Raw genomic sequence first — 24,079 nt, 5'->3', positions numbered from 1 at the left:
GCCATGTGGTCTTGTGGGATAGTGCTGGGCGCTCTACTCTGTCTTAATTATGAACGAAAGAACTTTTGCTAGATTAAATCATGTACAAACAGATACATATGAATCACTTTCAGTAGTAGATAATGGACCTAGGATTCACTCTTATGTATACAGCCTTCATTTGGAAGGCTAAACATTAGTGTCTTAAAATGAGGGGTATTGGGATACTGCAACACTTATCTTGGCTATGATTCTACCTGTTAAAACTGTCACTTGTTCTAGTGTTGAAGACCAGATGGAACAATCATCTCTCTACTTCTGGGACCTTCTAGAAGGAAGCGAGAAACCTGTGGTTGGAACAACATGTAAGTCTCTCATCTAGAGAAGTAACTTAGGGATCCAAAATTTGTGTGCTATTTAAACATCTTAAACCCAGTGAATACACATGGAAGGCTACTAAATTAAACACTTTAAAATGCTGTGTGTAATTCAGTTATCCAAGGATGAACTGCTGTTTGTTCTGTTTTTTAAATACAGATCAATAACAGTACAGCATGCTTTCTCTTTCCAGGTAAAGACTCATTCTTCTACCAATGTACTAGCACCTTTTTGAGGAATAGTGATGGTAGTAATTCAAAAGCTAATGCATGAATACCTTACAGAACCAGCAGTGGGAAGCTTTCTGGATAGTTATGTGCAAATGGGTTAAGATTGGAACACTGTTCCCAGCCATTAAATGCTTAGTTGAGTATACTGATGTGTATTACAAAGCTTCATTGGTCCCACAGCATTGAAGACTCTTTCTTGTAGGAACTCCAAGCTCATACCTGTTGTCTGACTACAGTGTGGGATACCACACTAAGGAAGGATAGTCATTAATGGAACTTGCTGTGATCTCCAGTCATGCACAGTGCAGTCTTAGTTTGACTTGTTGCAAGTGTCCTCACTTAAGTGCACCAAAATTATGGGACTCTATGTATTTTCTTCCATCTGTGGCTTAGTTTCAGAAACCCTGCTTGTAAGCCAACATACACATTCTATGTTCCTGTTTAGAACTTGCTTGTGAGGAAACTGTCCTTACTTGAGCTGTAGTGTCTTTCCTATTGCAAACAGACCTTGCTTGTCTCGTTTACTCCAAACTTGTGATGACTGTGTGGCAGTAATATTTCCAATAATGTTGGAACTGTTAGACCAGAGCACTAATGTACCCTATCTAATTTCCACATACAGATAGTTGAACTGAAAACTAAGTGTTAACTCCTTTCATATAGTTCTGGACAAAGTGTAAACTGGCCTTGTGCTGCTACAGGCTGACAACTTTAGCCTTGTATCTGCTGACATGAACTGATAGTTGCCTAATTATCTTGGACTCCAAACTTTTGTAGTTTTTTGGCTATCATCTAAGCAACTTTTGTGACTATTTTGTCAGTATCTCTATCCCTTTAGTGTCAGTCTTGCATTCCTTTGTGTGCAAGCTAAACTTCAGATAAAACTCTTACAAATTCTTATCATTCACTGCCTTGGAAGAAGATTTTTTTTATATCAATATTAAATTTGGGCTACTGTTCTTGTTCATAGGGTTGTCATGGGTAGGAGTGATCTTCCACTGAGTATTCTTCCTGTTCTCAAGGCTGCCCTGTCTCTAGCTCCTCTAAAACAATTTCTAGTGTCACTGCTGCTTCTGAGGTCTCACTCTCTAAGCTGCTGTCTCTCTTGCATGAAGGAGGAAACTGGACAGTGCTTCTCAGAGTACACAGTTAAGTTTTTCTTCCACCATGTCAATTTTGACTCTTTTCCAAAACTTCAGAGGATTCAGTTTGGACTGGAACAGTCTCTTGCTTTCTCCCTTCCTGCTTGTTTTTGCAGTTCTTAACTTGTGACTTACCATCCTATCACTGGGAAGAGGGTCTTGTAGGGCAGTTCCATAGTGACTTTGTTTAGCTTTACCTATGTTGCAGTCTGTAGAACATGCTTTTACTATCGGTGCTGGCTAGCTTATAGATGGTAAACAAATCCTTTTCTAACCATGTGGGAGACCAGGTGGCTCAGTGTTTACCTTGTGTGCATTTAAACACAAGCTGCAGTCTTACTTTTGGTCTGCAAAGATGTTTTCAGCTGTAATACATAAAGCAGTTGAACAAATACTAAAACACTTTGTTGCTGTAACTCAGCAAGATATGGAGAAGTTGCAATTTATATAAAGGGAGGAAGTAAGGAGTCTCGATCTGTGATCTGAATACCCCTTAATTTCAGATTTTCATATCTTAACTTCATGGATTTTTACTCTTCAGATAAACACATGAAGGACCTGTTATCCAAACTTCTAGACTCTGGCTACTTTGAAAGTATTCCGACTCCTCGCACTGCTGTGCCAGTAAAAGAATTGGAAGAAGAAGTAAATAGAAAATCTGAGAGAACAAGACAGATGTCAAAAGGAGAGTCTGTCAAAGAAACAGGTGGAATATTACAGGGTTCAATTTCTGTATCGTAATGTTGGGATAAGCTTGAACTGAGCATTGTCTTTGCATAACTTGATGCTAAATCAAATCCTTTGCTGTAGCTTACTTGCAATGTAGTAAGTAAAATGGGCTGCAAGCCTTGCAGTGTCCTATTCTGGCTAATATTGTAGAAAAAGATCTAATTCCTAGTAACAGGATGTATTTGTCTTCTGAGCAAGTCTCCATGTTGAAGATGTGAGAAGTGTCTGGTGTAGGGAGTGTTATATATTACAAAACTATGGATACTATAAAATGTTCCTTGCTTAACTCTCAACTTTTGCAAATGTAAAACTGAATCAGAAAAAAAAGCTTGTCTAAAAATAGCATGTTGAATGACAAGCTGAGCTTTCAGAATATCTGGTTTAGCAATTGGCACTACTATTTAATGGAATTAGACTTGCTACTGTTTGGTCTGCCTTTCTGCATTTGATCAGTTGAAACAAATTAACATCCTTTCTCTAGAATCCATTATGGAGCTTATGAAGTCTGAAATACAGCCACAGGAGGTAAGATACTCTGCTGCTTTTGCTTTCCTTTAGTGTTGTGATTTGTCAAACATAACTGCGCTTCTGCAACCCTTTTTTAAACTTATAAGGGAGTCTGAACAGCAACATGGGTGTTGCTTTTTGTAGGAAGCATTAAAGACTTGGTTGCATTTCTATTTCTAACCTCAAATTTATGGCTTCTCTGGGTATTTGGGATAAATAGGGCAGGATTACATGAAGCAGTGTAGTACTTTAATGCTCTGGCACTTTCCTGAATAAACCAAAGCATCAGCCGTTACAGTGGGAAACACTGATCTTTTGTGTACTACGGGATAGAGAAAATACACATCTACTAAAGCTGTCTATAAAAGCTAAGCTTATTGCAGTAGGCTTGATATTGGTGGGGTTGAGAATGATGTAGGTCTTGCTCTGATTTGTCAGAAGTAGGGATCCCAAGACAGACTTGTGTGCACAGGGGTATGTACACTGGTTTCAACAGCCCTTCAGACTCCTGAGTTAAGTACTCAAGCTTCAACTGGCAGTAGCATAAAAAGCATTAGACTTGGTTCAAAAGGTGGGGAGGGGTGTCCTTTTGTAAATGGAAATGCTGGTTCTTAAAATGCTGAATCCCTGTTTCTCAGGTATCCCACTAGAGGGTGTACTCTAGAACAAGCTTTTGTAACCTACTGGTAACACTGTTACCTGACTAAAGCTTTTCTGGTAACTTGTCAAAAAAAAATCTCAGCCAGTGAGCCTTGTACATTCTTCACTTTATATTTACTTCCTGTTTATGGCTAAGTGGTAACTCAGGAAGACTTCAGGACATCTTCATTGAACTCTCAGACTTACTGACAGTAAGCACAGCCTGGAGTTGAAGTCCAGTGGTACTAAATCCAAGAATATGACTTCTTAGTATTTAAACTGCATTAAGAATGAGGGTTATACTTCATCACTAGGCCAAAGATTCTGGGGGGAGATGGTGCTGCTATGCTTAGCAGAATGTCTACGAATACAGTACCGCAGTATTTTAGATGCTTAGGAAGAGAGCTACATTTACAGAAATCACAATTGAACTTGATATTGTCACTGCCTATAGGAACATCAGTTAGCATTGAGGGTAAGGGTGGTAGATTCACTCAGCTCAAGTATGTTTCACTTGTGCTGTCTAGGATTGTTTCATGCTCCTCTGGCATGCCAAGCAAAGCTAGTCTGCAGTGTTGTAGGATAAAGCCATGGCTGTCCACATAGTTTCTGTGGCATTTAAACTGTCTAGGCTCTGCTTTTAGTCTGAAATTTTCAGTAGCTGGGTGGCCTAACTTAACTGACCTGAACTGTAGTAGCAAAATGTTTTCTTGGGAGCCATTAAGTTTCTCTGGTCTATATAGTTTCTCAACAGGCGTTATTTGCCTGAAGCAGAATACTCTGTCAAGAAGAAGCCAGAAGAGCCCAAATCTTGGGAAGCTGAGTGTGCTAGAAAGCAAGAACCTCCAAAGTCCTGGGAAATGCTTGTTGATATTGAAGACCAGGAACAGAAGCAGAAACAAGAGACCTTAAAGCCTTGGGAAGCTCGTGTTAGGCAGCAAGAACCAAAAAGACCAGATTCTCCAAAGCCTTGGGAAGCTCGTGTTAAAGAAGAGGAACAGAAGTGTGACTCTACAAAGCCCTGGGAGACCCGTGTTGAGGAGGAAGAACAGAAGAAACGAGAAGCTCCAAAGGCCTGGATAGCACGTGCCCGAGAGGAGCAGGAGTCCCCCAAACCTTGGGTAGCAAAGGTTAGGGAAGAGCAGGACCAGAAGAAACAGGAATCACCTAAGCCATGGGTAGCAAAAGTTAGGGAAGAGCAGGAGCAGAAAAAGCAGGAGTCCCCAAAACCTTGGGTAACGAAAGTTAAGGAAGAACCAGAACAAAAGCAGGAATCTCCAAAACCTTGGGTAACCCAAACTAGGGAGCACCCAGAACAAAAGAAGCCAGAGCCTCTGAAATCATGGGAAATGCCTGTTAGGGAAGAGCCAGAGCAAAAGAAGCAGGAGCCTGTGAAGGCTTGGGCTGCACATGTTAGGGAGGAGCCAGAACAAAAGAAGCAGGAGACTCGAGAGGCTTGGGAAAAAGCTGACAGGCAGCAGCAAGTGTCATCACAGCAGTTACAGAACCCTCCGAAGTCCTGGGGAGCTGCAAGTGTTGGGACAAAGGAGCAGATGGGGCCAAAGAAGTTTGATATGGAACCCAAAGAAGTGAGTTGGCATATGTAGTCTTACCTGTCATAAGCTTTTGACACTAGTGTATTGGACTAAAGCTACCTAATAGCAGAGGCTGTATAAGGTGCATTTTTGTAGGCCTATATTTAGACACTTATTTCATTCTTTCTTGGGAGAAATAATTCTGGCAGTTAAACTTTATATTTGAATAGCAAGATGGTCTGCTTTGCTTTTTACATCAACACAGTATGGCTGTATTTGAGCCTTGAATAACTGCTTTACGCATAAGACAGAAGAATTAACTTAGTTCATCCCTAGCTATTGGCTCTGTCCACTGTTATCAGTACAAAGCAGGTATGACTCATCCAGGGATCAAATACTTTGTCTGTGGCTGCATGCAAATAGCACTTCAGTAATTTTTTAGGCTTTTGATTAAAATAGCTGCTGATTCAAGAGAGATCTAACATCTAGATCAAGCAATACCAACTGTACAGGGGCTTAAATATGTATTTCCAGATGAATGCATAAGCCATACTGCTGTCCTGGAGAGTCTAACAATAGCATAGTTTGTTTTAGAAATGTAAAATGAAAGCTATTGCAGGGCTTACAGCTGAGCAGGCTACTAGCCTCTGGTTACATTACCTTCTTTCTCACCTGTGCTTGGGTAGCAACAATTCTGATAACTAAAACCAGATAACTGAACCTTGTCTACCATATTATGTCACTAGAGCAGTGTTTAGCAGAGTTACACTTCAGGAAGAAAATACAGGGAATTGAGCAATACTCTTGTACAGTGTCAGCACTATCTCTGTTTCTGTAAGAAAGCAGAAATCAATTCATTCCGTGTTACTCATAGCAAATGCTTAAGCTTAAATCTTGTCCGTAAACTTGGCATAACTGAAAAATGGATGTTCTTGTGCCTAGAGGCGGGATCGCAAACAGAAGGTTGAACATGAAAGTAAAAGAGTATGTAACATGCAGCACTGGGTAACAAAATGGGTTTAAGGTGTTTCAGCTTGATTCATCTTTACACTCAAGCTGAGTAGAATCTTGTGTCCACTGGTGGTGGTGGTACAGGTACAAAACCTGGTTGCCTCACTAAGTAAATCTGAGCACAAGTAGGTGTTGTGCACCAACTATGCATAGTATTACTATAACTGAAACTGTCTGAAGTATTGGAGTAGTCTCAAGCACTTTAAGATGCCTTGGAATTTCTGGTGTCAGATTACCTTACAGCTTAAATGCGAGATGCTTCCTAATGAGATGGGGCTCTTATTTTTATATAGGATGGACGGATGGATGGCTTAAATGGTGGACAAAATTTTGATGCAGTAAGGAAAAAGGAGGGTCTCCACTCAGCTGGAGAAACTTGCAAAGTGCCTAGGAATCTTCATAGTAATGTCCAGGTGTGCACTAAACATTTAAACTAAATTAAATGTTAGAATGTGAGGTTGCTTGAGGTGGATTGCTGAAGTAAGTAAACGAAGTGTATTTTTGAAGTATTCAAACTTTGATTTACATAGACTGTAGTGAAACACCAGCTGGCTTTATTCTTGCTTAGTAGCTATTGACAAATCCTAATATCAAAAATATATTGAATGAGTAGAAAATAGTGTACTGTCAACCTAGTTTCCATAACCAGTTTTTAAAAAATTAAGATATCTGGCTTATGAGGTGCACATAAAGAGCAATTGATATTAAACTTTTTGGATAATGAAACTTCTTGCCTTTGCTTATATGAAGAACAGGCAATGCAGTGCTATAGCTGGATCCATTTCACTCCCAGGGAGAATCTATAAATGATCTTGTGCAGGGATCTAGGCATGGGCTTTGTCACTGCTGCTGCTTTCTGGAGCTGAAATTAACTTTTCTTTACTCCCTGAAATAACTGTTAGAGCTCTGAGATCTTTTAGTAAACGGCTAGGTTCTGAGATTGTAAAATATGCTAATTTAACTTAATGCACCATAAGGTGCAATACCTAAGTTGAGCCTAAGACAGCAAAGTGAGCTGATGTGCAGACCCGTTAAACTGTTATTTTATTTAAATATTTGTGCAACCTGTGGACCAGCAAACTTGGTTAGAGCTGAATTTGTGGCCTGCTATGTGAAAGCAAGTTTGACTATGTAAGTAGTGTTGAAGTTAGGTTTCAGAAACATTGTTATGACAAATTAAACCCTAAACTGTGTAAAACTAATCTGAACGTTGTTTGAACCACTAATGTTAAGTGATCTCAGCATGTATAAGTTTGTGAGCTGGCCTAACAGGTTACTAAACTCAGAATATGCTACCAGCTTGTAATGACTTCCAGAAACAGTATGTAACTGTACGCTAGAAAGAAAACTTGGTTTAAAACCGTCTTAAAGATGTCAAGTACCTGAATTTTTTCAAAGCATCTCTTATAAGGGCATAAAACCTGAAATACTTTAACTTCATGATACTTTTCATGTATGGTCTGTATTGCACTTAAATATTTGAGTTTTAAGCACCTAAGTACCAGCAAAACATCAAATCAATAAGGTAAATTCAGTGTAACTACTTCTGGCTGGTGTATTTTAATATATGCAGGAACTAGAAAACAAATTCTACAGGATGGAGAGTCTCAATGATTCAATCCTGGCTTAAAGCCCTAATATTGTATATGTAACCCTGTGTGCTTGCTCTTCTAGTTGAAGTAAAGAATGCTACCAGCATAATATACAGAGTATGAGCTGGGGAAGGAGATGAAGACTCTAACAAATTGTAAAAGCATACATAAGACTATCATCTTTGCAACCACAAGTGAAACACTGCAGTCTCTTCTGCTTCCATGCTCTCGAGGCTGTTTTTACTTGTTTGTGTTTAATGTACAAGTCTATCTTCTGTAGCTAGTCGGCAATCTTAATAGCCTCAAGACACTGCCTTGACCTGGTTAGGTGACTTAAGGTGAAAAGCTTCTGTTGCTCATCTGCGAACATACAGAACCAGTTTGGTGGATGTACTTGTGTCTTGGTAAACTGTAGTGAGGAGGAAGAGGGTCATAGAAGCATTAATCAGTTTGACCCATAATGGATTTACCATGACAGCAAGTGTTTTAAGATTAAGTCTGCTTGTAAGTGAGGGCTAGTAAAGTGATGGACAAGAAGATTCAGATTCCTAGTAACTTAATGTATAACTTGCTGAGATTTTAACTTTACTCAGCTGTATCTTTTGTCCTGCACTTAGATCCTTAATAGCTTTAGTTCCTGTTCATTTTTGGAAATTAGACAGCAATATAAACTTGCATAGTCAGTTACAGGTAGTGCTTGTGCATCAGAAATTCTAATTAAGATAGAATAGTACAAAGATGCACTCCTCTAGCTCTAGAATAAAGTGAAACTTTTCAGAGCTCACCAAGGAGCTATTGTGTGGGCCACATAGATTGAAGTTGAGTCCTCCAGAGTTAATGATGTGCTGCATGTACATGGATTATGCTTTGTGAAGCTCACTAAACGTTGCAAGCTTCATCCCTGTGCATACTATTGGAATTTCTTCAAATGCTAGTGATTAGTTTCAGGTAACTGTTGAGGAAATAGGGTGGTTTTGGGCTTGTCCTAAAACTGGACAAAGAGCATTTCATCAATTTGGTTTGGGTTTAGTGTGACAATTAAATCTCATGACACATATCCTTCTGCCATAGTCTTCTAATGACTCCATACAAATAGTCAACTATACTGCTATACAGTATATTGAAGTAGTAACTTCCTATGAGAAAGACAAATGTTTGTACTGTAGGAAAGTAAAGACTTTCACATGTTCCTGTGTTTCTCAATGCTTGGGCCTGTTGTAATAATGCAACTACTTAATGTCTTCAGATTTGCCTCCCTCTAGCTGCATAGACAAGCATAAGAGCAGCAAAGGTTTAGAGAATCACTGAAAATTATGGCTTTAAAATACCTATAACAAGCCTACCTCTTCCCAAGCTGCTTTTAAAAAACATGCTAGACTATCTAGCCAGTCTGATGTTATTTTCACTCTGTAAATAACAGGGCTTCTGCTATATAAGGAGTTTACTATCATGGGTTTTTTATACCTCAGACTTGCTGGTTCTCTGACAAAACATTTCCCTCTTTTTAAAGTGAAGTGAGAATCAGTTGGGGTGAACTGTTAAGGGACCATCTGAAACAATCAGGGAGTAATAAGGCCCTGCAGAAGTCCTTATTTAGCTACAAAGTTAAGCTCCCATGTGGGAGCACAGGTGTGTTTTTCATGCCAAACTTCAAAAAGTTTAATGAAATCCTTTCTGCAGGAGCTGGTACACTGAAAGTCTCTTGCTTGTTGGGGGAAGCACTTTGGTCTTATCCTGAGTAACATGCTTGCAATGTATCTCTTAGGTGCAGTTTCTTCAGAATATCTGGAAATGCCATCCTAATAAAAGATCTGTACTTACTGGTGTGGGCTGTACTGGGAGGAAGTATGCTTTAAACCTTGAGTGATGCAGCTTTGATTTTTAAGTTTGTTCTGGCCTTCTACTTAAATATGCGGGCTTCCTTAGGTGGAGGTGTCTAATTTTGTGCTAAATGCATGCAACTTATTGCCTTCTGTACATTTGACTGCAAGAAACTGAATGAATTCTGTGGCTTAACTAGTTGTGGCAACAGTAAGCTGATCCTTTTTTAACAAAGTGAAATGTTGATTCAGAAAATATCAATAATGGCACAGAATTCCTTGGCTCATTGTATCTGACACATATAGGTTGCTCTGGAAGTATATTGGATAAGGCAGCTTGTCTTGCTTCCAGTATTAGGTTTAATATCTTTTCTCCTTATTAGGTGCCTAAACCTGTACATCAGCCAGCTGCAGAATTTTGCTCTACTTCAACTCTTCCAAAAGATCCAGTATTGAGAAGGGAAAAACTTCAGGATCTGATGACTCAGATACAAGGGACTTACAACTTCATGCAAGTATGTTTTTCTCTGCTGTTGTAGCACAAAGCTCCAATTCCTACTGGGTTAGGGAAAACAGTGCTGACAGTGTGTGTTTGCACTGAATGAATGAATCTAGCTCTAATTAGCTAACAGCAACTTGTCAGATGAGAATACTTAATTTCTTTTTCCTCCCAACGAATAATCCTTTTTTTCAAAAGGAGTCCATTCTGGATTTTGACAAAGCTTCACCAAGTGCCATTGTTTCATCTCAACCACCTTCAGTTACTCCAGCAAGTAGTCCTGTAGGTAAGTAATACTATAAGTGTAATAAAATGTAAGACTTTGCAAACACTAACAGGGTTTGCTTGGGCTGTAGATCAGTAGGCCTGGTGAACACAGCTTGTCTAATTATAAAGAATACTGCTGTCTGATTTTAAAAAAGGCAGCTTGAGCCACTTACCTGCTTATTTGTTGCTGGAGGTGGTTTAAGTTGGTGCATCTGCCTGGAAATGGAATGCTTGTGTAATCACTGACTGGCATGTGCATCTGAACCCAGCTGTGGAACTGACATGCTGTATCTGTGTAACAAACTTGTCTAGATGTGGTGTATGTAGACATAAGCTGGGAATGAGTTCAGGATAAAGAGCAGTTAGAAAACTGGAACTTTCTACAATGGGCCATGTTAAGAAACTGTTTGTGGGTGGCTTTTGGGCTGTAAAATGCAATTACCCAGTTTATTAAATATTTAATTGCTTTTTTTAAATCTGGAAAGTGGGTATATCTTGTGGTAGAAATATTTTTATCATTGAATACCTGTCCTCTTTTATGAGAAACCCTGAAGTTTTCAGTTGGGTGTAGTTTACTGATGCTAAATCTAAATATTTGCAGTGCACACACTAAAAAGTGTGCATCTTCATACATCAAATGTTTTCGAAAAGTTGAACTGCACACTGAAACTGTATGTAGTGTTTGAATTTAAAAGTAAATGTTGCTTAATGCATTCTTTTACAGCTCCAAAAGAACAGAAACTGCCAAGTCAGAGTGATTTTCTTCAACAGCCCCTTCAAGTAAGTTGAAGTTAGGATTGCCCTGAAGAGGCAGAGCTGTAGCCAAGGAATGACATAGAGGTTATTCACTAGAATAGACTTAGTCCTTGTTTTTCTTATTGTCAGTAGTTTGTAACAACAAATTTCATATAATGTAGTAGCTTGCAAGTCTAAGATCACTCAAATGCTGATAAAGTTGGCTGCTGTCCTTGAAAAGCAGCAATAAACGTTTGAATTTTCTTAAAGTAAAAATATGTTGAAGACATGCTGAAATAGCTTGAATATTTAACGGATAAATTCAACTCATAGCTAATAGTTGTGTGCAGAAGAACATGCTGCTTCTTTCCTAGATCATGTCTTCATCGTTGAGATCGTCACTTATGCCAAAGATACAATGTCTCAAGTTTTGGCAGCCATGGTTAAGTGAACCTTAAATTCACTTACTGTGCTTGCATGTCTTGCTACTTTGGCTTTTAAATGTTTCCTTGCCACTAACAATTACAAAGAAACTTAGTCTAATCAAAGCATTTCAGCTCCTGCCTCATTCTGAGCTTTACTTAAAAATGCCAAAGTGTGAGTTTCAGTGAAACCAAATATTTAAGATAGTCTTTTCAAAACCTTATCTCAGTTTTCTCTTCTTGCAAGGCTGCTGCTTCACCCATGACACTGCATGGTTCAAACACTTCCTTAGCATCTGCTGATCAGACTCTTTCTGGCTCTGAAACTGAAGACTTGGTGACACCACAGACACCACAGGTAATATACCCTGGAGTTCACTGGCATTCAAAGATCTGTGTGACAACTAGCCCTAACAGAAAGCTGTGACGGGGCCTCTCCTGAATAACTATGCTTGAACAACATACAGGGACAGAATACAAGTAACAGCAATACATTCTGGAAAACTTATGATAGTTGCAAGTCTTCCTAATACCACATGAATGCAAAGTGAACAGTCTGCCCCTTGAAATGGGAAGGGTGTGGGGTGAAAAATGCAGGCTAGAAAGTGTGGTGCATATTCTTGTGGGAACATATGAGCGATATAAATATTTGCTTTGGTTAGTGTAGAATACTCCCTCTAATGACAACATAGAGGATGCATAAATCAGGGTGGATATTGTCATGAAAGTAGACTTCTGTGTAAGCTGAAGACAGATGTGTTCTCAAGCACTAACTGAAGAAATACTGGGAATCTGGCTTCCTGATGTTCAGCCAAGACCTCAACCTTTGCTTTCTTAACTGTGTTTGTATAGTTAAATCTTCAACTAGCATTCAATTATTGCTTAGAGCTGAAAATGATGTTTCAATTTATGCAGATCACTGTCTTAAAGATCTCTTAAGTGTGTTGCTGTGTTCAGAACACAGCTGGCTCTGTCCCCCCATTGGACTCTAATACAGTGTATGCAGATTATAATGGGGAAATATTCATGCTTTTTAAATATGTTTTGCTGATGTACATGCTATCAGTATACTGTGCATGTAGCACTCATTCCTTAATATACTATATAGTTGAATATAACAATTTCAGCAGGGATATTAGTCTTGCTGCCTCTTGAATTGGCAGTTCTGGACTGGTCTTGACACTTTCTCTCACTTCTACAATGTCATAAGACTACTTGTGCTGACAAGAATTACATGATTTTGTTGTTTAATATGCATCCAGAAGACTTGTGCTGTGCTATAATGCAGAACATCTAATTTAGTGGAATGTTCTGAGGTTTTTTGCAAACATTGTTTGAAATTAAGGTTGCTTGTGTCCAGTGTATCTCTAGTCCCTGAGGCTTGAAGTGTGGTGTCTTTCTTTTCCAGTCCTTCTCATGGAAAGCAGTAGATAAGCTTTGTTTGGTCCCAGCACAACCACAGATACACTCCATGGTTACAGTGCACTCTCCTGGTATGCAAGTGCATACCAGTTCTCTCTGATGCACCTGTGATGATATACATGGTGAGAACGGCACCGGTAGTCTTTAGCCCTAGGCTGTGTATCTAAGTATAAGCAATTCTTAAACTTAGCATTACAAGTGTGAGCTAACTATAGAACATGCAGGTTTTGCAAAAGCAAACCGAAGTTTGGCTCTGAAGCTTTGTTCAACAGAGCTTACCAGAAGCTTAACATCAGACATGTCTTTCCATTTAATTCAATGAGACAGATGTGTCAGACTTCATTGTAAATAACTGCTTGAAGCAATTTACAGTTCTTAAAATTATCTGACTTTGCAGGGCTAGGTGTACAACCTCTTGTGTAAGAAGTGTAATCTAAGTCTGAATCTCTAAAGCTAATTACTTGAAGCTTTTGGTTAAGATGACTATTTAGCACATTTAGTTTGGACTTAATGGTCTTTCAAAATCAACTTCTTTCAACTTATGCACTGGTATTTCATAGCTCTACCAGAACACTGTGTGTTTTCTGCAATACTTCTAATAGCAGGTGCATATATGGCTTCTTCTAGGCATCAGCATCACTTTCTCAAGAGACTGAGAAATATACTTCCCAGCCACTGTATCAGACAAGTTCACGTATTTCTGAGCCACTGATACCTAAAAAGATTGAAATTGCCCAGGTGAGCTATTACAAATACAGGTAAGGTAAATATATTGGTTGCTGAAATGCGTCTAGAGCCTTATGTTCCTTTTCACTTCTGATTCCTTTAAATATTGGTATTCTAAATCAACACTCCATTTTGCTGTCTGCACAGATGAGACTTAATGCTGGTTAATACTTTGTCTGGACAACTCAGCATTATTTCTAATCTGAAACATAACTGATTAAGTTGGGAGGGAAAATCAAACCCCCTAAACTTCCTCAATTCCTCTGGAAAAGAGAAGTCACTTTTGATATCAGCCAGAGAATCATCTTCCAATAAATGGAACAGAAGGCATTTTGTTTCCTTAGCGGTGGGGAAAAAATACTTAATGTATCTTTATTGTGAAATTATTACAATGAGTGGTATGTATAGTAGCTCATAGGCACATTTCACTTAATCAGCAGAGACTGCAATAGAAGTACTGTTTGCTGAGGATGCACAGCAAGATTTGAAATTGTAAGCAAAAGCTATTTTGTAGCTCTACTATGTCCAAATGTCATCCTGTAGAAACTGCTGACTTCTGTCAGTCCAGGCTTTAGAACAAATTAACTGCTTCTGTCACTGCCTGATAACTATCAAGTGACCTCTCATTACATTTGTTCTTCCCTCAGGCAACTATTCCCCTCCCAAGTGAGCCACAGTCACCACTGCCTACTTCAAGCACCTCCATGTCGCCAGTACCACCAGCGCAAAGCTTTCAATCTCCTCCAGCAAGTAGCAGTTCTGTCACAATAACAGCAGCTCCCTTTCAGGCTATGCAGACTGTAAGTGTGCAGCTTGAGGCCACGGAAGAATAATTGACAATAATGCTAATAACTTAGTCCTAATACTGGGGAACTGGCTCCTCTTGATATAGTATAGAACTTGATAGATCATTTTGATGTTTTAATGTTAAAAACCTAGATTAGAACTCTGCTTCCTCAATGCTGTCAGAACTTAAAACACATCATCCAAGAACGGAGATTCTGGCTTTGCTCTGTATAGTCCCAAAATCTAATACTGGGATACCTTAGTAGGCTCAAGGAACTAAGAGGGTGAAGTCAGACCTGAAATAAACAGATTTATAGCTGTGCCCCAAGGTAAAGTTGACTGTACTTAAACCGTTCTTATGCATATATTTCAAATAATAAAGATTGCAGAGGAGAGAGGGAATCCTGGAGTATATAGCTATTAGGACTAAAAGCCTTCTTGAAGCTTGAACCTGTCTTGCTGCTACTTAAACTGTTTGCTTTAGTGGGGTAAAACTCAGTCCACTGGAATCATGGAAAATGTATCCTCGATATAGACTAGTGTAGCTCATTATCTTCTTAATGAGTAGTCAATATAGATATCTAGAGAATAGTCCACACAGTCTGAGTGGTGTTTCTTGCAAATGGATACTATTTTTTCAGGCCATACATCATTGCTAATATTCTCTAACATTACTAACACTGCTACTGTCTGGTAATCTGCAGTGCAAGGTTAGAGGGACTCAGAGGAAGAGTCTCCATTTAGTTGTTAATGTTCCCTTCCCTGTACTTGGTCTTATTTACTCCTCTACTTCCAGAAGATGATAGAAACCTTCATTTAATATTCTTGCTCAAAAGCAAGCTTAAAGAGGTAACTGATATTTTCTAAAGGCTTTCTTCATTTCAACAAATGTACTAGTGCAGTTCCACAAATTGCTGGACAATCTGCATCTTGCAGTATTGAGACATATGTAGTAGGATCTAATGGAAGGTAGCTGATAGCCTTTCAAAGCACAGGAATTAATGACTAAAACACCTCAGATCCTGCTGTGGTCTGTAGTAAATCACTACCATAACTCTTTATCCTTGGTTTTCTGTATTTGTAGAAGAGGTTCAAGTAGAACATTCTTCAGAGGTACAGAATTTTGATATACATTATAAAAAAGGCATGTGGTGATAAGGAAGTGGTTCTTTCTAAGCCAGATTTAAGTTATGCCAAGTGGCTAGGTGGTGATTTTTTCATGAAAGTAGAGAAATAACAGTATGGTATGACCAAGGAATCAAGAGTCTTTTTGGGGACCCAGTCTAGAAGATAAGCATGTGTCATGATATAAATATGGAGTCTTAGTGTCAGTCATTCTGATTTTATCTGAACCTAGTACCTGTGTTCAGAGTGCTTTTGATCATAATGGTACCACTACAAGTTCACTTGAATTATGCTGTGGTGTTTTCAGAGATGTTAAATGTTCAAGATTTCTCTTGGCAAACATCTGTCACTAAATTGCTAAGATGTTAATTCCTTTTGTAGTGGTAGTCTTAATTCTGCAGTGCAGGGTTTTCTTCTTCCCTGCACTGCTTAGATTCTCATTGCTGCCAGGAAAACACAGCCATTGGATTTCAGTAGATAGCCAGGAGTCAGACGGTTGCTTGCCAAATAGTGGTAGTACAGTGACAGTAATGGAAGCATCTGATTACATGTCCTCAGATGTCTAAACATCCTGTTGCTGCCATTGTGCTTATGGAAGCTTAAAGGCAGATCCTACCTGTAGCCCTAGTCCTTTATTAGCCTTCCACCTGTAACCCTCACTACAGGAAAAAGTAGACCACTTGATACAAATACTCTAGGATGTGGGTGTTGACAGCCTGACTGCATAGCATCCTCACATTTCTTTTAGAAAGAGGATTGTTTTGGATCACTTTGATCATTTCATCTAGTAAAGTAAAAAACCAGAATTTATTATTTCACAATGGTTCAAAACTTATACTCAATACTTCAGTATCATGAGAGGTTTCTGTGCTGCCTCCCTCTTAGGGGGCAGTACTTGGTTTCTTGACCCTGGGAAAAGTGTTCATTCTCATTTTAAGTATACAGGCTTCTTCAAATAACAAGAGCTGTGAAGCTCTTCCTTGCATCTAGCTGTAGTTTTGCCCTTGTCTGTCTTCAGACAGTTTATAGTCTTGGAAAATGGTCAGATACACCTCTAGACTCAGTACCAGTACTGTTGACATCTCTGTGAAATTTAGATTCTTTTACTCAAAATAAGACTTTCTTACTTGATCTTGATACTGGTTGTCACTTTTGACAAGATCAGTTCTGGTATTTTTGGGTTATTGGTCATCAAGCAATACAGTCACTGGCATCACTGAACTCTGGTTCATTAGATTAACTAACAGTAATACCTGCACACCACCCTACTGCCCAGTCTATAACATTAAAATCTGAATAGCAAGACAGTTATCTAGGTTACATGTTTTCTCTGAGGGAACATAAAACAAGTAGTAGAGTTGAGGCTCAGTTTATCAAGGGGGTGAAGACTGTCTAATATGGTATTTAAGTGGATAGTAGTGTTGCATCAGGTTCCAAGACATGTATAAAGAACCAAGATATTCACATCACCCAGATGTGAATATCTTATCTCAGTATAGGCTGTCCCAGCTTCAGGTCAAAAGTTGTAGGACAAGTAGTCAGTGGATTTCCCATAGAAGGAAAATAGCTTATTGCATGGTAGCTATGGTCAGTCAAGCTGTGTTTCTTGGGTGGTAGCTATGTAAACAGGAGTAAGTTCTAGAAGTTTACTGAGAGGAAAAAGGATGGGTTGAAGTACAATGTTCTTGATTATTTCTAAGAAACAGTTGGTGTTCTAGAAACTGATCTAGGTATGTGGATTTAAACAATGGCATAGCAGGGTGGTGGCATTAGGCAGAGACTTCAGCTGGTAGTGTTAAGCACTTGTCTTGAAATATGTTGTAGGTATTTAAAGTAAATGCACCACTGCCTCCGCGTAAAGACCAGGAAACTAAAGAGGATTCTTCATATTCGGCAGGATATAACCAGAGTTTCTCTACAGCAAGTACACAGACTCCTCCTCAATGCCAGTTGCAATCTTCTCATGTTGCAGAACAAACCTCTCTTTCACAAGAATCTCTGTCTTCAGGTGAGAACTGAACTTGTATCTGTATTTCAAGTAGTCTTTAAAGGTCTTCAGGTTATAGTGGTATTTTAATTCATTAACACATGCTGTGAGTTCTTCTTAGTGAAATTCTTAAACACTGTTATGTAGTACTAGTTAACATTCAGGTTATCAGCTCTAATCTAGTTGATGGTATGGTATGTAAGCTTAACTTTAGAATGGCTAGCAGGGTGAGAGGCTGCTTCAAACCAGTTTCTATACTAGTTGCATGGACAGTGTCACTTAAATGCCTGAATTCCTAGTAGGTGGGAAATTCAAGTATGCAGATACTTGTCAGTCAAACAATTATTTGCTTGGAATTGAAGCAATGATGAAATACTCTTATTTGGAACCACTAATTTGGTCACTAGTGGTGTCTAGTGCTGGGACTTGCTGAATGCTAAATAAGAAAGTTGGGGTAAGTTTTCAGTCTGACCTGAGGAATACTAGAACTCTGATAAGTGGAGTCTTGAGCTGCCTTATTCAATGCAGAACTGACCTGCTTAACACTTAGATATTGTACCAGGTGAATTTATATGGCTGACACTAAATTTGAAATTAAACTAGCCCCAAAAATGCCTGCAATGGGTTCCAGGATGAAAGGAAGCTGACAACTAGGCATCTGGATTTATAAGACTATCTAATCAAATGACTCAAGGTCACTTAAAACTTTTTGTGCTAGAGGAATCTTCATAGGAATTATACTAGAAATAGACCAATACTGTGTGAAGTCAGTGAGGCATATGAAGAGCTCCAAAGAACAATATAAGTATAGCAGTCAGGAAAGCATGCTTAGCTTGAATGCTCCTTCTCATCACAGACTACAGGTGATCAGCCTTCTATACAGTTTTTTGATGAAGCATCACAATTTTTGGATTAATCTTGTGCAGTGGCTCTGCAAGGACTTCAGAAAGGGGTTTAGACTGTCATTCTGGATCAGTTTTAAGCTTTCTGGATTGATATAAAGCATGGTCCTGTGGAAACACATTCATGGTTGCAAGGCCTGTATTTAAAGCTAACAACTCAGCCACCCTGTGAGTGAAAATCATTCTTGAATACCTGTTGCTTGGGGTTGAACTGCCCAATAACATGTGGTAGGAATGTCTGTTGAAGAGACTGAACCCAAATATCTAGCTTTCCACAGTTGTCTTATTGCTATCTAAATAAGATTGAGTTTGTCTCATTTTGAAGGATGTCAATGCTGAGATGACCTAGTTTATCAGGTAGACCACTGAGGTCTTGCTAGTAGAACAGTGTTGGTTCAAAGTGAAAATCTTAATCAGGTGTTACTTAACTTTATTCTAGTTTGGTTATTTTCTTGATGCTGCTGGCAAGCTTGTTCTGACCTTTGCAACTGAATCTTGTTGAATACATTAGAGGCTTATGCTGACAGCCTGGGCTGTCTACAGCATGCTTTAACAAGCATTAGTCTGGAGAACAAAGGGGAGGATCCCCACTTATTTGAAGTAATGAAGGAGCAGAAGAACAGGATATTCAGAGCAGCTTAATCAGTCTCTGAACTTCCTAATACTGCCCTTGCTTCTAGGTGTGGTAAGTTATTACAGTTATAAAAGCTTTGAATTCATCTGTGCCTTCTCTTTTAAGCAGTGAATTATCAACCTGATGGAGCTGTTCCTGTTAGCAATGGTAGCCTTGCCTTTTATCCAGCACAGACTAATGTTATTCCCAGACCCCCCCAGCCTTACATTAACAGTCGTGGGGCTGTCAGAGGATCTGCTAGAGGTGGAAGGTCACTGGCTAATTCATACCGTTCCCCTGGTGGGTATAAAGGTATGTCTGTATATGCTACCACCTTAGAAAAAAATCTAATGTAGTAACACTAGAACAGGATTTAACACAATATGGTATTAAATTTAGTTTCTACGTGTGAAACTTCTGAAAACAGGACTTTAAGAGCAATGTGCAGATAATGGGTCTTCTGTTGTAGAATTTAAGCAAGTTCATTGACTTTTATTTGTAGTCCCTGTACTTTGGGTGTCAGGTGAACTGGCAGAGCAATTTCACAGCCTTTTGAATTACAAAAGTAGAAAATTTCACTAATAGGTTATTAAATTACTTAACTGTGTAGACTTTCCTTCTTGCTATTTCATTTACTATTCTGAACTGTTTACCCCCTCCATTCTTTGGTTCTTTGTCTTGGCATCTGTCTTGCTAACATTCTGGGTGGGTATTTCCTCTTCAGGTGTCACTTGTGGTATTTGCCCAAAACAAGATACTCTTTGCTTAGCACTGCTGTCTTTAATATTACTGGCAGAAACCAGGATGGAGGGGGAAGATGTTCTGGATTCGTGGAGAGCCCTTCTGGATTAATAAACTGAAGAGTTTTAAGAGGACAATTCTTTGGTCTCTGCAAATCAGTTGCTATTCTGCTGCTAGCTGAAGTACTATAGAAAGCTTCAGCTGACTTTAAGCAGATACTAACTTAAGGTTGTTGGGAGCTGTGGCCTACTCCACTCTGAAGTGGAAGGACAGTCTGTGATAGTTGTTTCAGTTATTGGGCTTTGCTTAATACCTTGTAGGAACACATACTAGACAATGAGTTGTATAGTTCTAACTTAACAGCAGTTAAGGGTTTGGTAGTATCTGGTATTAAATTGCTTGCAACTCTTCTTTGGTAGTTCGTATAATAGCTAAAGAGGCTAAATATTATAGTAGCACCTAAATTATAACAGTAATAGAAAAAATTTCTTAATTCTATGTTGAATCCTGCCTCTGAATCTAGCAAGTTTTTCAGCTGTTCCATGAAGTCCCATTATCACAGGCAGTTGTTGAGGTATGATGTTAATACTTTTAAACATGTAGTTTTGATACATCAACAGTGGGTAGTTCTGAGTAGCTAATGAGATGCATTCTTTATAGTAGTGAGACACTGGTCCAAATTCTGAATTAAGGAATAGATGTGTAATTGCATAATTTAATACACATGATAATTGTGAAAAGGGAGCTCTAGTTGTATGCTGGACTTGTACTGTAAAACAAACAATGAAAGACATTGAGTAATTGACTTGATTTGGACAGGTTTTGATGCTTACAGAGGCTCACCTTCAATAGCTAATGGCAACTATGGCCAGCTGCAGTTCCCTGGCAGAGATTATGCTGGAATGCCATATTCTCAGAGGGTAAGTATTGACTTTGTTTCCAGTAGCCTTTTGAGCACTGTATACAGGAAAAGCTACTAATACTGTAGCTTGTCATTATCTTAACAGGTGAGCTATTCCTTACAAGCTGGTGATTAGTTTTGTTTCCTAGAGAAAACCCTTTTTTGGAACAGTAGACAGCAGTTGATGTCAGTTCAGACAGGCAACATCTCTGTATGACAGGTTGATTGCAGTCTGAAGGGAATGTCTGAAATGCAAACAGATGGCAAATAAGATGTAGTATAATGAGTCTATTTTCTATGGATTTTAAAGTTGGTATTCAATGCTTCTGTAGTATAAAATAATGAACTCCTAAATGGACTGACTGAGAACGTGCTTAGGCAAAAAAAGCAAAAAGTAATGTCTAAAAGTTCTTGGTGGGAGAAGGATCTTTAGCTTTGAAGTGAAATATACTCTGTACAGAATCAGGGACTTCTAATAGACCTGAGATTTAAAGTATTGCTCAATGAACTGAACTGAGAATATAGTTCAGAAGCTAACTTGATAGAACTAACATTGAAATAGCTCTTTAATGTCATACAAGCTAGTGTAAAAGTAGATTTTTTTCCATAAATAAGGCTGTTTATCTACATCTTAATTCTGAACTCCATTGTCTATGCTAGCCCCACTGGTTTTCAGATTTGCTTATTGCCATCTTCCTAATACTTCTGTTCTCTTTTAGGATGTTAATTACCAGCAGTGCTATAAACGAGGTGGGATAACTAGTGGTCCTCGAGCAAATTCAAGAGGTAAGACAAACATCAGGTTCCCAGAGGTATATACATGTGCTTGGGTGTAGCAGATGAAGTGGAATGTTACTGTGAATAGTGAGAAACAGTGTACTGTCACCGCTCAAACAGATCAATCTTGGTATAAATTAACCAAGCTAGATGGAAGCTTAACAACAGATTTAATTTCACTATTCTCAATTTGGTGTCTTCACATGTCAAAGTTCTGACACAATGGTACCTTACTGAACTTTCTTCACAAATGAACTGACTAGGAAAACACACAGAGGGTGGTTCCAGTGTTGCATTTGGCTTCTTCCCTTAATTGTATGGTCTCCCCTGATTCTGGGTAAGCTATCAGATCCCAGAAACTTTGTAAGATAACTTTTTCTATGAAAAATAGTTTGTTTGGGAATACAGCTTTACTCTGTACTTCCATGCTGGAGTACAAAACCTAAAGAAATACATAAGACTAGCTGTTTGAATCCAAGCATGAATAGCATGTATTTTGAGAAGTTGTAAACAAGATGACTTAATCCTGCTGTATGTGCTGGAAAAAGCTGGACTTACAGTGCTATACGTAAGAAGTGAGATGAATAGTAACTATAGATTGCTACCTTGAAGAATAAAGGGAAATTATGGCATATCATAGGAAATTTTTAGGATGAAGCAGGTAATCTCTCAATCTGAGGAAGAACTCATAGAATATACTTCAGAGGAAGAGAATTAAATAAGGGATTGAGTTAACAGTTGATGGAAGGACTCATTAGCATTAAGATATAGTAACTTTACTTAGTTTTACTGGATATGTTAAAGTGTTCCAGGGGAAATAACAGTGGCTTGCAACTTGAGCGTGACTGCTCTAAATTTCTCAGATCTATCAATGTTTTCATTCTAGACCCTTTTGACTTGAATATTTGAAAAGATAAACTGCTTTATTTTGGGCAGTGGGATGCAAAAAGCTTAAAAGCAATTCTAGTTCTTCAGACTTAAAATGTTCTAGCATCATAAGTTGATATGACCTACTAACAATGCAACTCCAGAAGAACAGTACTGAGGTAACTTGAAGTGCAAATTCAGATCATGAAGGTGACTAAATGACTACTTGACTCTTGGTAATTCTGTCAATTTTTTTCAGAAATCACTCTTTATCTTCACTCAGAAATTAGCATATGCTTTTTATGCCAATGTATGTATGGCAAATACAAAAGCTAAAACTATTGCAAGCTACTGCCCTCTTCTACTAAAAAGTATGAGAAGTAATTTCTTGTAGTTAAATTATGGCCCATCTTGCTGAATGCAAGTGTGATGAATGTAAAACAGCTTCCAAGGTCTGTTCTCACTGCGGTCCTTTGACAACCTGCTGTAGCTGAAAGGCAAATCTGTTGCAAAGCCCATACACTTGCTGCATAAGATTATGCCTGCAGGTTTAAGGGTATGCTTCTGTTATACTTATTTATCATTGCTAATGATCTTTAACAGCAGGGTGGAGTGATTCCTCTCAGGTGAGCAGTCCAGAACGAGACAATGAAACCTTTAACAGTGGGGACTCTGGGCAGGGAGACTCCCGCAGCATCACCCCTGTTGATATGCCAGTGACGAGCCAAGCTGCCACCATACTACCAGTGCATGTCTACCCCCTCCCGCAGCAGATGAGAGTTGCCTTCTCTGCCGCTAGAACATCCAACCTGGCCCCTGGAACTCTAGACCAGCCAATTGTGTTTGATCTGTTGCTGAACAACCTTGGAGAAACTTTTGATATCCAGCTTGGTAGGTTCAACTGTCCGGTGAATGGTACATATGTCTTCATCTTCCACATGCTGAAACTGGCTGTAAATGTTCCCCTGTATGTGAATCTCATGAAGAACGAAGAGGTCCTAGTGTCAGCATATGCAAATGATGGGGCTCCTGATCATGAAACAGCTAGTAATCATGCAGTCCTGCAGCTGTTCCAGGGAGATCAGATCTGGTTGCGTCTGCATCGGGGAGCCATCTATGGAAGTAGCTGGAAATACTCCACCTTTTCGGGATACCTCCTTTATCAGGACTAAAATCCAGTGCGATGTTTACAAAAGAGCTGCTCCAAACACCTTGGTGGAGGGGGGTGGGACTAGCTTTGCACTTACTACTGACTTTATAGAAGATATGTGGTTCCATTATTGGGGGAAATGATGGTCCTGTTGTGCAAGGTGAAATCATGGAGTTGGGGTACTGAATCAGCACTAATTTGGCACTTTATCAGTTGTGATGTAGCCTTGCTAGTAAAGCTGTGAATGTATATTGTTTGCACTTACCCTAAACTGTATTAATGTCCAGCTTACTACACTATTGATTGCCTCAAGTATGGGCTATTCACAATGCCTTGTTGTGCCTCAATAAAACAAGTTAATATGCATTTTAGTATTAATCTTGCCGGTGGTCTTTATTTTTAAAATGTATCAAACTGAGCTTATTCCTGATGTGGGATATACCTGCATATTATTACATAGAACTGGTCTTCAGGTTTCAGTAATTCAGGGTAAACAGTGTAGTTTAAATGGGATTACTTGTTTGTTTAGTTCTTGCTTGATGTCATTCTCAAAAGTGTTTCCTTGAATGAAATGAATTCAAGATTTAGCTTTTCTTT

The 24,079-nt window shown here is 38.9% G+C and overlaps 1 protein-coding gene across 3 annotated transcripts in view; it reads left to right on the top strand.

Annotated features, from left to right (window-relative positions):
• The window catches only part of CAPRIN2 (caprin family member 2), a 33,276-nt gene extending 9,418 nt beyond the window's left edge, over positions 1-23,858 (top strand). The window contains exons 5-19 of one of the 3 annotated variants that reach the window (XM_074826217.1): positions 262-344; positions 2,271-2,435; positions 2,940-2,983; positions 4,348-5,193; positions 9,946-10,077; positions 10,260-10,347; positions 11,053-11,108; positions 11,733-11,843; positions 13,535-13,645; positions 14,281-14,433; positions 17,369-17,552; positions 19,173-19,358; positions 20,607-20,707; positions 21,408-21,474; positions 22,936-23,858. In XM_074826217.1, coding sequence (XP_074682318.1) covers positions 262-344; positions 2,271-2,435; positions 2,940-2,983; positions 4,348-5,193; positions 9,946-10,077; positions 10,260-10,347; positions 11,053-11,108; positions 11,733-11,843; positions 13,535-13,645; positions 14,281-14,433; positions 17,369-17,552; positions 19,173-19,358; positions 20,607-20,707; positions 21,408-21,474; positions 22,936-23,504 — 2,896 coding nt within the window. In that variant the 3' untranslated portion in view covers positions 23,505-23,858. The remainder of the gene's footprint in view (positions 1-261; positions 345-2,270; positions 2,436-2,939; positions 2,984-4,347; positions 5,194-9,945; positions 10,078-10,259; positions 10,348-11,052; positions 11,109-11,732; positions 11,844-13,534; positions 13,646-14,280; positions 14,434-17,368; positions 17,553-19,172; positions 19,359-20,606; positions 20,708-21,407; positions 21,475-22,935) is intronic. The other 2 variants (XM_074826215.1, XM_074826218.1) reach the window with 2 other exon arrangements.
• The last annotated feature ends 221 nt before the right edge of the window (positions 23,859-24,079 follow it).

The sequence above is a fragment of the Strix aluco genome, chromosome 5 (genome assembly GCF_031877795.1).
Source record: "Strix aluco isolate bStrAlu1 chromosome 5, bStrAlu1.hap1, whole genome shotgun sequence".
Classification (NCBI taxonomy): Eukaryota; Metazoa; Chordata; class Aves; order Strigiformes; family Strigidae; genus Strix; species Strix aluco.
The sequence above is the reverse complement of the archived record's forward strand: the minus strand, read 5'-3'. Positions and strand labels throughout refer to the sequence as shown.